Consider the following 16,064-nt stretch of genomic DNA (forward strand, 5'->3'; position numbering starts at 1 on the left):
ATGGTTCTGGACACAGAACAGGATAAAAAGGGTTTCTCCCGGAGGAGAAGTCCTAGGAGTTGTCGTCTCTAGACAGAGACCTCCTAATACAAATACAGGTGTCGGTGCATCAATGCACGCGAGCCCTGGGAAAGATGGTAGATTCTTACGAAGAAATTCCATTCGCCAGGTCCCATGGGATCTGTTGGACAAGTGGTCCGGGTCGCATCTTCAGATGCATCGGCGGATAACCCTGTCTCCAAGGGCCAGGGTGTCGCTGTTGTGGTGGCTGCAGAGTGCTCATCTTCTAGGGGGCCGCAGATTCGGCATACAGGACTGGGTCCTGGTGACCACGGATGCCAGCCTTCGAGGCTGGGGGGCAGTCACACAGGGAAGAAACTTCCAAGGACTATGGTCAAGTCAGGAGACTTCCCTACATATAAATATTCTGGAACTAAGGGCCATTTACAATGCCCTAAGTCAGGCTAGACCCCTGCTTCAACACCGGCCGGTGCTGATCTAGTCAGACAACATCACGGCGGTCGCTCATGTAAACCGACAGGGCGGCACAAGAAGCAGGATGGCGATGGCAGAAGCCACAAGGATTCTCCGATGGGCGGAAAATCATGTGTTAGCACTGTCAGCAGTGTTCATTCCCGGAGTGGACAACTGCGAAGCAGACGTTCTCAGCAGACACGACCTCCACCCGGGAGAGTGGGGACTTCATCCAGAAGTCTTCCAAATGATTGTACACCGTTGGGAAAGGCCACAGGTGGACATGATGGCGTCCCGCCTCAACAAAAAGCTACAAAGATATTGCGCCATGGCAAGGGACCCTCAGGCGATAGCTGTGGACGCTCTGATAACACCGTGGGTGTACCAGTCGGTGTATGTGTTCCCTTCTCTGCCTCTCTTACCCAGGGTAATGAGAATAATAAGAAGGAGAGGAGTAAGAACTATACTCATTGTTCCGGATTGGCCAAGAAGAGCTTGGTACCCAGAACTCCAAGAAATGATCTCAGAGGACCCATGGCCTCTGCCGCTCAGACATGACCTGCTGCAGCAGGGGGCCTGTCTGTTCCAAGACGTACCGCGGCTGCGTTTGACGGCATGGCGGTTGAACGCCGGATCCTGAAGGAAAAGGGCATTCCGGAGGAAGTTATCCCTACGCTAATTAAAGCTAGGAAAGAAGTGAACGCAAACCATTACCACCGCATATGGCGGAAATATGTTACGTGCTGTGAGGCCAGGAAGGCCCCAAAGGAGGAATTTCATCTAGGTCGATTTCTGCACTTCCTACAGTCAGGGTGACTATGGGCCAAAAATTGGGTTCCATTAAGGTCCAGATTTCGGCTCTATCGATTTTCTTCCAAAATAGAACTGGCTTCACTGCCTGAAGTTCAGACTTTTGTTAAGGGAGTGCTGCATAGTCAGCCCCCGTTTGTGCCTCCAGTGGCACCGTGGGATCTCAACGTGGTGTTGGATTTCCTGAAGTCGCATTGGGTTGAGCCACTTAAATCTGTGGAGCTACAATACGTCACGTGGAAAGTGGTCATGCTGTTGGCCTTGGCGTCGGCCAGGCGTGTATCAGAATTGGCGGCTTTGTCATGCAAAAGCCCTTATCTGATTTTTTATATGGATAAGGCGGAATTGAGGACTCGTTCCCAATTCCTTCCTAAGGTGGTATCAGTTTTTCATGTGAACCAACCTATTGTGGTGCCTGCGGCTACTTGGGACTTGGAGGATTCCAAGTTACTGGACGTAGTCAGGGCCCTGAAAAGTATATGTTTCCAGGACGGCTGGAGTCAGGAAAACTGACTCGCTATTTATCCTGTATGCACCCAACAAGCTGGGTGCTCCTGCTTCTAAGCAGACTATTGCTCGCTGGATCTGTAGCACGATACAACTTGCACATTCTGCGGCTGGACTGCCGCACCCTAAATCTGTACAAGCCCATTCCACGAGGAAAGGGGCTCTTCTTGGGCGGCTGCCCGAGGGGTCTCGGCTTTACAAACTTGCCGAGCTGTTACTTGGTCGGGTTCAAACATTTTTGCAAGAGTCTACAAGTTTGATACCCTGGCTGAGGAGGACCTAGAGTTTGCTCATTCGGTGCTGCAGAGTCATCCGCACTCTCCCGCCCGTTTGGGAGCTTTGGTATAATCCCCATGGTCCTTACGGAGTCCCAGCATCCACTAGGACGTCAGAGAAAATAAGATTTTACTCACCGGTAAATCTATTTCTCGTAGTCCGTAGTGGATGCTGGGCGCCCATCCCAAGTGCGGATTGTCTGCAATACTTGTTTATAGTTATTGCCTAACTAAAGGGTTATTGTTGAGCCATCTGTTGAGAGGCTCAGTTATATTTCATACTGTTAACTGGGTATAGTTATCACGAGTTATACGGTGTGATTGGTGTGGCTGGTATGAGTCTTACCCGGGATTCAAAATCCTTCCTTATTGTGTCAGCTCTTCCGGGCACAGTACCCTAACTGAGGTCTGGAGGAGGGTCATAGTGGGAAGAGCCAGTGCACACCAGGTAGTCCTAAAGCTTTCTTTAGTTGTGCCCAGTCTCCTGCGGAGCCGCTATTCCCCATGGTCCTTACGGAGTCCCAGCATCCACTACGGACTACGAGAAACAGATTTACCGGTGAGTAAAATCTTATTTTATATATATATATATATATATATATATATATATATATATATATATATATATATATATATATATATATATAACACAGTATGAGCCGAAGGGTTTATTTGGGCATTGTACACAGGTGCAGCAGTATACAATCTTGGAGATGTGGTGAGATTTGAGCAGAAATGTGCAGAAAAGGTAGGCGGGGGGGCACTGCCTCACGTGCCATAGATTTTTTACTCCACAGAATTGACTATAAAAATAATATTAATAATAATACAAAGAGGATATTTATAATATTTTCTTTGCATTTCTCGGACGTCCTAGTGGATGCTGGGTACTCCGTAAGGACCATGGGGAATAGACGGGCTCCACAGGAGACTGGGCACTCTAAAAGAAAGATTAGGTACCATCTGGTGTGCACTGGCTCCTCCCTCTATGCCCCTCCTCCAGACCTCAGTTAGAATCTGTGCCCGGCTCGAGCTGGTTGCACACTAGGGGCTCTCCTGAGCTTCTAGTAAAGAAAGTATTTGTTAGGTTTTTTATTTTCAGTGAGATCTGCTGGCAACAGACTCACTGCTACGAGGGACTTAGGGGAGAGAAGCGAACCTACCTGCTTGCAGCTAGCTTGGGCTTCTAGGCTACTGGACACCATTAGCTCCAGAGGGATCGAACACAGGCACAGCCTCGGTCGTTCGGTCCCGGAGCCGCGCCGCCGTCCCCCTTGCAGAGCCAGAAGCAAGAAGAACATCCTGGAAATCGGCGGCTGAAGACTCCGGTCTTCATTAAGGTAGCGCACAGCACTGCAGCTGTGCGCCATTGCTCCCTATGCACACCACATACTCCGGTCACTGATGGGTGCAGGGCGCTGGGGAGGGGGGGCGCCCTGGGCTGCAATTAGAGTACCTTACATTGGCAAACAGCACATAATATAGTCTAAAAAACTATATATGTGCAAAAATCCCCTGCCATAATATTAATATAAGAGCGGGAGAAGTCCGCCGTGAAGGGGGCGGGGCTATCTCCCTCAGCACACTGGCGCCATTTTCTCTTCACAGCTCCGCTGGAAGACAGCTCCCCAGGCTCTCCCCTGCAGTTTCCAGGCTCAAAGGGTAAAAAAAGAGAGGGGGGGGGGGGCACTAAATTTAGGCGCAAACTGTACATGTAAAGCAGCTATAGGGAAAAATCACTTTGTGTTAGTGTTCATCCCTGATTATATAGCGCTCTGGTGTGTGCTGGCATACTCTCTCTCTGTCTCCCCAAAGGGCTTTGTGGGGTCCTGTCCTCTGTCAGAGCATTCCCTGTGTGTGTGCGGTGTGTCGGTACGGCTGTGTCGACATGTTTGATGAGGAGGCTTATGTGGAGGCGGAGCAGATGCCGATAAATGTGATGTCACCCCCTGCGGGGCCGACACCTGAGTGGATGGTTATGTGGAAGGAATTACGTGACAGTGTCGACTCCTTACATAAAAGGTTTGACGACATACCAAATATGGGACAGCCGGCTTCTCAGCCTGTGCCTGCCCAGGCGTCTCAAAAGCCATCAGGGGCTCTAAAACGCCCGCTACCTCAGATGGCAGACACAGATGTCGACACGGATACTGACTCCAGTGTCGACGACGATGAGACTAATGTAACTTCCAATAGGGCCACACGTTACATGATTGAGGCAATGAAAAATGTGTTGCACATTTCTGATGTTACCCCAGGTACCACAAAAAAGGGTATTATGTTTGGAGAGAAAAAACTACCAGTAGTTTTTCCTCCATCTGAGGAATTAAATGAAGTGTGTGAAGAAGCGTGGGCTTCACCCGATAAGAAACTGGTAATTTCTAAAAGGTTACTAATGACGTACCCTTTCCCGCCAGAGGATAGGTCACGTTGGGAAACATCCCCTAGGGTGGATAAAGCGCTCACACGCTTGTCAAAGAAGGTGGCACTACCGTCTCTGGATACGGCCGCCCTAAAGGAACCTGCTGATAGAAAGCAGGAGGCTATCCTGAAGTCTGTATATACACACACAGGTATTATACTGAGACCAGCTATTGCTTCAGCATGGATGTGCAGTGCTGCAGCTGCGTGGTCAGATTCCCTGTCGGAAAATATTGATACCCTAGACAGGGACACTATATTGCTAACCGTAGAGCATATTAAAGACGCAGTCTTATACATGAGAGATGCACAGAGGGATATTTGCCGGCTGGCATCTAAAATAAGTGCAATGTCCATTTCTGCCAGGAGAGGGTTATGGACTCGGCAGTGGACAGGGGATGCAGATTCTAAAAGGCACATGGAAGTTTTGCCTTATAAGGGTGAGGAGTTGTTCGGGGATGGTCTCTCGGACCTCGTTTCCACAGCAACAGCTGGGAAGTCTGCATTTTTACCCCATGTTCCCTCACAGCCAAAGAAAGCACCATATTATCAGGTACAGTCCTTTTGGCCCCATAAGGGCAAGCGGGTTAAAGGCGCGTCCTTTCTGCCCAGAGGCAGAGGTAGGGGGATAAAGCTGCAGCATACAGCCAGTTCCCAGGAGCAAAAGTCCTCCCCCGCTTCCTCTAAGTCCACCGCATGACGCTGGGGCTCCACAGGCGGAGCCAGGTACAGTGGGGGCCCGTCTCAAAAACTTCAGCAATCAGTGGGCTCGCTCACGGGTGGATCCCTGGATCCTTCAAGTAGTATCTCAGGGGTACAAGCTGGAATTCGAGACGTCTCCCCCCCGCCGTTTCCTCAAATCTGCCTTGCCAACAACTCCCTCAGGCAGGGAGGCAGTGCTAGAGGCAATTCACAAACTGTATTCCCAGCAGGTGATAGTCAAGGTGCCCCTACTTCAACAAGGACGGGGTTACTATTCCACAATGTTTGTGGTACCGAAACCGGACGGTTCGGTGAGACCCATTTTAAATTTGAAATCCTTGAACACATATATAAAAAAATTCAAGTTCAAGATGGAATCGCTCAGGGCGGTTATTGCAAGCCTGGACGAGGGGGATTACATGGTGTCACTGGACATCAAGGATGCTTACCTGCATGTCCCCATTTACCATCCTCACCAGGAGTATCTCAGATTTGTGGTACAGGATTGTCATTACCAATTCCAGACGTTGCCGTTTGGTCTATCCACGGCTCCGAGGGTCTTTACCAAGGTAATGGCCGAAATGATGATACTCCTTCGAAAGAAGGGAGTTTTAATTATCCCGTACTTGGACGATCTCCTGATAAAGGCGAGGTCCAGGGAGCAGTTGTTGGTCGGGGTAGCACTATCTCGGGAGGTGCTACAACAGCACGGCTGGATTCTAAATATTCCAAAGTCACAGCTGGTCCCTACGACACGTCTACTGTTCCTGGGGATGGTTCTGGACACAGAACAGAAAAGTGTTTCTCCCGGAGGAGAAGGCCAAGGAGCTGTCATCTCTAGTCAGAGGCCTCCTAAAACCAAAACAGGTGTCGGTGCATCACTGCACGCGGATCCTGGGAAAGATGGTAGCTTCCTACGAAGCTATTCCATTCGGCAGGTTCCATGCAAGAACCTTTCAGTGGGACCTGTTGGACAAGTGGTCCGGATCGCATCTTCAGATGCATCGGCTGATAACCCTGTCTCCAAGGACCAGGGTGTCTCTGCTGTGGTGGCTGCAAAGTGCTCATCTTCAAGAGGGCCCCAGATTCGGAATACAGGACTGGGTCCTGGTGACCACGGATGCCAGCCTTCGAGGCTGGGGGGCAGTCACACAGGGAAGAAACTTCCAAGGACTATGGTCAAGTCAGGAGACTTCCCTACACAAATATTCTGGAACTGAGGGCCATTTTCAATGCCCTAAGTCAGGCAAAACCCCTGCTTCAAAACCAGCCGGTACTGATCCAGTCAGACAACATCACGGCAGTCGCCCATGTAAACCGACAGGGCGGCACGAGAAGCAGGACGGTGATGGCAGAAGCCACAAGGATTCTCCGATGGGCGGAAAATCACGTGTTAGCACTGTCAGCAGTGTTCATTCCGGGAGTGGACAACTGGGAAGCAGACTTCCTCAGCAGGCACGACCTCCACCCGGGAGAGTGGGGACTTCATCCAGAAGTCTTCCAACTGATTGTAAACCGTTGGGAAAGGCCACAGGTGGACATGATGGCGTCCCGCCTCAACAAAAAGCTAGAAAGATATTGCGCCAGGTCAAGAGACCCTCAGGCGATAGCTGTGGACGCTCTAGTGACACTGTGTGTGTACCGGTCGGTTTATGTGTTCCCTCCTCTTCCTCTCATACCAAAGGTACTGAGGATAATAAGGAGAAGAGGAGTAAGAACTATACTCATTGTTCCGGATTGGCCAAGAAGAACTTGGTACCCGGAACTTCAAGAAATGATCTCAGAGGACCCATGGCCTCTGCCGCTCAGACAGGACCTGCTGCAGCAGGGGCCCTGTCTGTTCCAAGACTTACCGCGGCTGCGTTTGACAGCATGGCGGTTGAACACCGGATCCTGAAGGAAAAGGGATTCCGGAGGAAGTCATTCCTACGCTGATTAAAGCTAGGAAAGAAGTGACCGCAAACCATTATCACCGCATTTGGCGAAAATATGTTGCGTGGTGTGAGGCCAGGAAGGCCCCAACGGAGGAATTTCAGCTGGGCCGTTTTCTACACTTCCTACAGTCAGGGGTGACTATGGGCCTCAAATTGGGTTCCATTAAGGTCCAGATTTCGGCTCTATCGATTTTCTTCCAGAGAGAACTGGCTTCACTACCTGAAGTTCAGACTTTTGTTAAAGGAGTGCTGCATATTCAGCCCCCTTTTGTGCCTCCAGTGGCACCTTGGGATCTCAACGTGGTGTTGGATTTCCTAAAGTCACATTGGTTTGAGCCACTTAAAACCGTGGAATTGAAATATCTCACGTGGAAAGTGGTCATGTTGTTGGCCTTGGCTTCAGCCAGGCGTGTATCAGAATTGGCGGCTTTGTCATGTAAAAGCCCTTATCTGATTTTCCATATGGATAGGGCAGAATTGAGGACTCGTCTCCAATTTCTCCCTAAGGTGGTATCAGCATTTCATCTGAACCAACCTATCGTGGTGCCTGCGGCTACTAAAGACTTGGAGGCTTCCAAGTTGTTGGACGTAGTCAAGGCCCTGAAAATGTATGTTTCCAGGACAGCTGGAATCAGAAAGACTGACTCGCTATTTATCCTGTATGCGCCCAACAAGTTGGGTGCACCTGCTTCAAAGCAGACTATTGCTCGCTGGATCTGTAGTACGATTCAGCTTGCACATTCTGCGGCTGGACTGCCGCATCCTAAATCAGTGAAAGCCCATTCCACGAGGAAGGTGGGCTCTTCTTGGGCGGCTGCCCGAGGGGTCTTGGCTCTACAACTTTGCCGAGCAGCTACTTGGTCGGGGTCAAACACATTTGCTAAATTCTACAAGTTTGACACCCTGGCTGAGGAGGACCTAGAGTTTGCCCATTCGGTGCTGCAGAGTCATCCGCACTCTCCCGCCCGTTTGGGAGCTTTGGTATAATCCCCATGGTCCTTACGGAGTCCCAGCATCCACTTAGGACGTCAGAGAAAATAAGAATTTACTCACCGGTAATTCTATTTCTCGTAGTCCGTAGTGGATGCTGGGCGCCCATCCCAAGTGCGTATTGTCTGCAAAACTTGTATATAGTTATTGTTTAACTAAAGGGTTATTGTTGAGCCATCTGTTGAGAGGCTCAGTTGTTGTCATACTGTTAACTGGGTATTGTATTACGAGTTATACGGTGTGATTGGTGTGGCTGGTATGAGTCTTACCCGGGATTCAAAATCCTTCCTTATTGTGTCAGCTCTTACGGGCACAGTATCCTAACTGAAGTCTGGAGGAGGGTCATAGAGGGAGGAGCCAGTGCACACCAGTTAGACCAAAAGCTTTCTTTTAGTTGTGCCCAGTCTCCTGCGAAGCCGCTATTCCCCATGGTCCTTACGGAGTCCCAGCATCCACTACGGACTTTGAGAAATAGAATTACCGGTGAGTAAATTCTTATTTTTTACATATACTTTATATAGTCAAAACTCTGGCGAATACATTAGTATGACAAGAAAGGCTCTGCCTCACCGCATGTCACTGATAATAGGGTCTGAGTCGTGCAAAGCAGCACAATCCCGACGATATTGGCTGCAGATTTGAAGCAGCATTAAATTAAAAGAAAACGCCAATCTGTAGAAAAGATCACTGGAATGGCACTGCTCCACAGAACTCTGTCCCTGTTACATAAACCCCTATGGCTGATTTATTTTAATTTTTGTCTTGACTAACCAATATGGCACTCATATTGGTGAGGGCAAATAAGTTGTCATTTCCCTGGTTATTTTTCTGAGCTGTATCATTATTTTTCCACAGGGGAAGGCAGGGAGAATGTGGACAAAGTGACTTTTGAAGAGTTAAGACGAGACGTTGCGTTGTATGCTGCTGCCATGAGAAAGATGGGAATCAAAACTGGAGACCGCGTTGTTGGTAAATGTGCACTTAATTGCGCAGTGCTTCCCACCCACTTTCACTGTTAGACTTGCATTACAGATAGTTAGAACAGAAAGTTGAAAGGGGAAAAACAAATGATTATCAATTTGTCCACTTAAAAACCATATGAGATTGCAAATTGATAAAAAAATCTATGTTTCTGCAGCGGGGTACACTGGCATTCCACAGGGAATAACATAGGGGGTGTAGAGTTGGATCTTGATCCGAGGCACCAACAGGCTAAAGCTTTGACTGTTCCCAGGATGCACTGCACCGCCTCCTCTATAGCCCCGCCTCCAGGCACTGGAGCTCAGTTTGTAAGTTGGTGCCCGCAGTTCAGGTCACTAACTGGTGGGAGCTAGGCTGCCCTGAAAAGAGCTTTTTTAGAAGACTTCAAGGGCTGCAGCACTTTTTATGTCTTTATTACATGCTGTGTTTCGACTCCATCACCTTCCTCAGCGGCGCTGCATACTCCCGAGGCCTGGTTCCCCACCGCTGATTTTCTCCAGGATCGCGTAGCTGCACTTGAAGGGGGGAAGTAAGGTAAATCACGATCTGGTCGCCGTCCCAGGAGACGGACCACGCCGCTGCCGTGGACACTATGTCGCACAGAGACCCCACTATATCCACCATGGCAAGGAGCACAAGTCAGATTTATTAAAATCCAGTTACAAAAGGCTCCACAGTACCCGGTGGTGAAGTCCAGCAGAGGGGATAAGGCGCTGACCTGTAGCCCCTCCCCAGCTCCGGGCGCCATCTACTGCTTGTGTTCCCGCCCTGGAGCTGCATCTGTCTCTCTCCCTCACTCCCTGTAGAGATTTTGGCGCCATTACATAGCTGGTCTGATCTCCGGGACTGCTGGGCACTGTCTCCTCTGTGAAGCCGCCTGTATCATCAGCGCTGTGCATTTACAGACACTTAAGTATTCTACATGTCATTTTAGACAGTGTTAATTAAGAACAAGTGTACTGCTATCCGAATATTTAGTACAAGTATTCTGTACACATACATACCTATATGTAATTACTAGTCCAGTGCAGTTTTATTGTTATATGTGATAATTCCTGCATTGTACCTGTGACTGAGTATGCCTTTAGCTGCTGTGTGGATTCCACTCTCGTGCAAAGGTGCGTAGAGGTGTAGAGGTGCGTCAGGGTCTCATATAATATATAGTGCTACACAGGGTATACTGTTTGTATTTCTCACTGTGTTTTACAGTCACCCCACACCACTTATGTCCTCTGTTTGTGCTCAGTATTTACTGTCACAAACCACAGGGGATTATTTGCTGTTTTTTTGTGTTTTGTCTGGCTATATTGTACTATTACATCCTAAGGCTACATCCCACATGATGTCTGCTACACAGGGTGGGACATCCGCGGACATTCCTGCATCATGCAGTGCGGTCGTCACGTAATCACCAGTGGGGGAAGTGTTAGCTGCTGGTTCAGGCACTGGGGGTCATACATCTCCCAGTCCGTCTGTGGCACCTGTGGTCAATCAAGACCTACCTTGGACAGCTTTTTTCAAATATGCTGACTACGCTTGTAACGCGTCTTACGCGTCTGTGTGGCCTCCTGTGCCATTAAAGCCACATATTGTCCCTGTAGTTAATCTGCCTTGGGCGGATACTTTGTCTACCCAATTACAGCAATTAAATCAGACTTTGGTTAGACAAAAGTCCACCCCACGTCCCTCTGGGACCAAGGGGTCATCTAAGCAGGCCATTTCTTCCTCACAATCCACTAATATTTCGGATAATTCTTCAGATGAAGATGGGGAATATACTGATCCTTCAGACACTGATTCAGTTGCTTCTGATGAGGAATCTACAACCCAGGTTGATGTTTGATGTTTCTGACCTTGTGGAGGCTATCAAGCTGATTCTACAAATTGATGATACCATTGAGTCTCCTGTTACATCTTAGAAACAAGGTTGCTAAAGTAGTTTTACCACATTCTGACCTCTTAATTGACGTACGTCAGGAACCCTGGTCATCTCCAGGAAAGAAGTTTTCCCTGTCTAAAAAGATGCTAGCTCCTTATCCTATCCCTGCGGAGTTGAGCAACAAGTGGGAAACTCCACCGCCGGTGGACTCTCATGACTCCCGTCTTGTGGTGTCATCTACTCTGCCTGTCACCTAACTGAAGGAACCGACAGATAAGCGTGTGGAGGGATGCCTGAAGTCTATTTACACTTTTACCGGTGCTGTACATAGACCCACTATGGCTGCCTCCTGGGCGTCAAAAGGAATTGAAGCATGGGTTCAGGCAATTGAGTAGGAGCTACCTCAGAATTTTTCTGACACTGCCAGACAATATCTGTCGTATATTACCACAGCCTCTCACTATATTCAGGAGACGACCTCTGATGCAGGGGTCATGGCGGCCAAGGCTTCCTGGCCCGCCGGATTCTGTGGTTGAGGTCCTGGAAAGTGGACCTGGACTCTAAAATGACCTTGGAGGTACTCCCTTTCTTTTTGAAGAAGATCTGAGTAAGATTGTGACTAAGAGTACCACTTTTCGTTCCTTTCGACCTCCAAGTAAAGAAAAAGATCAGGCGTACCCAAGACAGGCTCGTACTTCCAAAACCACTAAGCCCAAATCTAAACAATCCTGGGCTGCCTGTCAGCCTGCTTCCAAACAAGACAAGCCTACTGCATGATGGGGCGGGCCTCCCCTGGGACACCCCAGGGTGGGAGGCCGACTTCTGCAGTTCGCCCAGGCCTGGTTAAAGACCACTTCAGACGCCTGGGTGCGGGAAGTTGTCTCTCGCGGGTACGCAATCTCTTTCAAGAGACGTCCCCCTCGCCAGTTCTGTTCAACGGTTGTTCCCTCGGATCCGTTGAAAGCACATGCTCTACACCTGGTTGTACAATCCTCCTGGAAACAGGAGTGATAGTGCCGTTACCTCTATCCCAGAGAGGCAAGGGATACTATTTGACCCTGTTTCTAATTCCGAAACCGAATGGGTCTTTCCGGGCTATCCTCAACCTGAAATCATTGAACAAGTTTGTAAGAGTGTCCAAATTCCGAATGGAAACGCTGCGCTCTATTGTGCTGGCCATGGAACCCGAGGTCTATATGGTATCCCTGGACATACAGGATGCTTACCTGCACATACCTATTGCCATTTCGCATCAGCAGTATCTGCGGTTTGCTATTGGCAACCTTCATTTTCAGTTCTACCATTTGGACTGGCCACGGCACCTCGGATTTTCGCCAAGGTCATGGCCGTGATGACGGCTTTCCTCCTTCAGGGAATCAGGATCCTGCCATATCTGGATGAATTGCTGATTCTGGCGAACTCCCAAGATACCCTCCTCCAGTCAACTGGAGATGTCGGTCCATTTCCTACAAGCCCACAGGTGGCTCATCAATTGAAAGAAGTCCTCGCTGGTCCCTGCTCGGAGCATGGTGCACCTGGGGGTGCTGCTGGACACACACAGCCAAAGACTGTTTCTATCTCCGGAGAAGGTCCTGAAACTTCAGGAAAAGATCAGATGCTTCCTTTCTTGCCAGAGAGTGTCGATACACTCGGCGATGCAAGTACTAGGCCTCATGGTGTCTGCTTTCGACATGGTAAAGTACGCTCAATTTAATTACCGCCCTCTGCAGAGGTTTGATGGATAACCCGCGCTTTGGAAGTATTGTGGAGCTGCTCCTTTAAGAAATAGTAACAATAAAACAGAATGACAGGAGCGCTTAAATGTATAAAATGAATTAATAAAAATAATAAAAGATTTTTTGCAAACACCTCTGAAAAGAAAAAATGGTTAATGGGCAATGTTTACAGCACTTTTGTGCTAATGTGAGAAGTCCTGTGCGGGAGTCCTTTTTATAAATGCCGGCACTTTGGTCCGTACTGCGGCTGCAGTGGGAAGGTCTAACTAACTATCCCTAGTGCTGCCTACCTTTCAGTCACGTCCAGACTGTGCTTCTTTCTTGCGGATCGCGTCCTGCCGGCTGGTCCCGATGCTGGTACACGCGCTCCCGTCTTCACACCCGTTTGGCGCAGGCGGGATGACGTCAGGGCTTCACTCACTGATTCTTTGCCTAACTAGGGATAGTTAGTTAGACCTTCCCACTGCAGCCGCAGTACGGACCAAAGTGCCGGCATTTATAAAAAGGACTCCCGCACAGGACTTCTCACATTAGCACAAAAGTGCTGTAAACATTGCTCATTAACCATTTTTTCTTTTCACAGGTGTTTGCAAAAAATCTTTTATTATTTTTATTAATTCATTTTATACATTTAAGCGCTCCGGTCATTCTGTTTACTCTGCAGAGGTTAATCCTTTCCAAATGGGGCGGCCTGCCTCATCGGGTCAGGTCTCAAATGAGCTCCTTGACTCCGGAGGTTCGTGTCTCACTGAGCTGGTGGCTACAGGACCAACAGTTGAGCAGGGGCCCATTCCTTCTGGATCTCCAACTGGGTCCTCCTGACAACGGAGCGCGGTGTCAGAGCAACACTCTCTCAAGGGTCGGTTGACCAGGGAGGAATCTCTCCTCCCGATAAACATTCTGGAATTGCGGGCAGTGTTCAATGTGTTGACACTGGCCTTGTCTCTAGTACAGAACAGGCCTGTTCAAGTACAGTCAGACAACGCCACCACGGTGGCATACATTAATCATTAAGGGGGCACTCGAAGCTGCATGGCGATGTTGGAAGTGTCAAAGATACTTCGATGGGTGGAACACCATCTGCCAGCCATATCGGAAGTGTTCATTCCGGGAGTCCTCAACTGGGAAGTAGACTTCCTCAGTCGTCAAAACGTGTACGCCGGAGAGTGGAGTCTTCATCTCGAAGTCTTTCAACTCCTAGTGGACAAGTGGGGCCTACCAGATGTAGACCTGATGGCGTTGCAACACAATCCCAAGGTTACGGTCTTCTGAGCAAGGACAAGGGATCCTCAAGCAGCATTCGTGGATGCACTGGCAATTCCATGGAACTTCGGCTGCCATACGTGTTCCCTCCAGTGTCACTCCTGCCCAGGGCAATACGGGAGTTCAAGCAAGAAGGAGGAATACTACTTCTAGTCACTCCAGCGTGACCCAGACAGCATTAGTTCTCATACCTGCAGGGTCTCTCGATATAGCGTCCTCTTCTACTTCCTCAACGCCCAGACCTCCTCGTTCAGGGCTCTTGTGTCTACCCGGACCTGGCCAGACTGGCTTTGACCGCCTGGCTCTTGAACCATCTTTCCTTAGAGCAAAAGGATTCTCTGAGGCGGTCATTCAAACTATGTTGAAAGCCCGTAAACCAGCTTCGGCTCGGATTTATTACAGGGTCTGGAATTCTTACTTTACCTGGTATGCTGCTAAGAATTATGATGCATATACTTTCAAAACTTCCAGACTGTTGGCTTTTCTACAGCAAGGCCTAGACTTGGTCCTTCGTCTGGCCTGCCTCAAGGTTCATATATCTGCCTTGTCGGTGTGGTTTCAGAGAAAAATTGCGTCTCTTCCTGACGTTCACACTTTCACTCAGGGTGTTCTATGGATTCAGCCTCCCTGTGTCCCTCCTGTTGCTCCATGAGATCTGTCTGTAGTCTTGAATGCCCTGCAAGAGTCTCCATTTGAACCTCTTGAGTCTGTGAACCTTAAATGCCGTACGCTTAAGGTAGTATTTCTGTTGGCTATTGCTTCTGCTAGGAGGGTATCGGACTTAGGCGCTTTGTCCTGTCGTCCAACCTTTCTGATTTTTCACCATGACTGGGCTGTTCTTCGAACCCGCATTGGTTAATTGCCTAAGGTGGTATCATCTTTTCACCTTAACCAGGAGATTGTGGTTCCGGCCTTCACCTCTTCTGGTCTATCTTCCAAAGAAAAATCTTTGGATGTGGTACGGGCTCTCCGTGTTTATGTGGAGAGGACTGCCTCCATCAAAAGGTCAGATTCCCTTTTTGTACTTTTTTAGTTTTGACAAATGTGGCTGGCCTGCGAATAAGCAAAGCTTTGCCAGATGGATTAGAATGGTGATTGCACAAGCTTATGCGCAGGCTGGGCTCCCAGCTCCTGCTGCTATCAAGGCCCATTCTACTTGGTCAGATGGACCTTCTTGGGCGGCCCGCAGTGGCGCGTCCGCAGTACAATTGTCCAAGGCGGCTACGTGGTCCTCTGTGAACACTTTAATCAGGTTCTATGCCTTTGATACTTCCGCCTCCCAGGATGCTTCCTTTGGACGCCGGGTTCTTGTGCTCGCTACATTGCATCCCCTCCCATGAGGAACTGCTTTAGGACATCCCCAGTGTTACTCCCTATGGAACCCAGTGTACCCCGCTGCAGAAAAGGAGATTTATGGTAGACTTACCATTGTTAAATCTCTTTCTGCGAGGTACACTGGATTCCACAGAGCGCCCACCCTGACGTACTTAGCTTCTTTGGGTTTGTATGGCATTAGATGCTAGTTCCTTCTCCTGTCGTGAGAATGTGGTTCTATGTGACTATCATCTACCGTCTCTCTTACCTGCTACTGTATTGAACTGGTTAACAAAACTGAGCTCCAGTGCCTGGAGGCGGGGCTATAGAGGAGGCGGTGCAGTGCATCCTGGGAACAGTCAAAGCTTTAGCCTGTTGGTGCCTCGGATCAAGATCCAACTCCACCCCCCCGATGTTATTCCCTGAGGAATCCGGTGTACCTCGCAAAAAAGGATTTAACAATGGTAAGTCTACCATAAATCTCCTTATTAAAAACACTCTACTTGTAAGTTTAATACACATCACCTTACAGATCATTTATCATTCAAGAAATGTAATGAAATGTTTTTCAGTAAATCCTTATGTCCAGGACAGAGATCTATGATTTCTCTAGAATGAGAGTTACTAATGCATAACTGGAAGCCTAACAGAGGATGATATTTCAGTAAGAAAGTGAGAAGATACAGAACGGCAAGTGCAGCTGACTGCATGTTTATAAATGTGGCACCATTCAGTAGTACTCACTTGTCTTATCTGCAGTTTAATCAGCCTCATTGTA

At 48.8% G+C, this 16,064-nt stretch overlaps 1 protein-coding gene across 1 annotated transcript in view; it reads left to right on the forward strand.

Moving 5' to 3' along the window:
* AACS (acetoacetyl-CoA synthetase) overlaps nucleotides 1-16,064 on the forward strand; it is a 386,016-nt gene that overhangs the window by 137,614 nt on the left and 232,338 nt on the right. Inside the window, exon 4 of the mRNA XM_063964600.1 lies at nucleotides 8,969-9,082. Within this exon, the coding sequence (XP_063820670.1) occupies nucleotides 8,969-9,082 (114 nt within the window). The remainder of the gene's footprint in view (nucleotides 1-8,968; nucleotides 9,083-16,064) is intronic.

This window comes from Pseudophryne corroboree, chromosome 1, assembly GCF_028390025.1.
Source record: "Pseudophryne corroboree isolate aPseCor3 chromosome 1, aPseCor3.hap2, whole genome shotgun sequence".
NCBI classification, from domain to species: Eukaryota; Metazoa; Chordata; class Amphibia; order Anura; family Myobatrachidae; genus Pseudophryne; species Pseudophryne corroboree.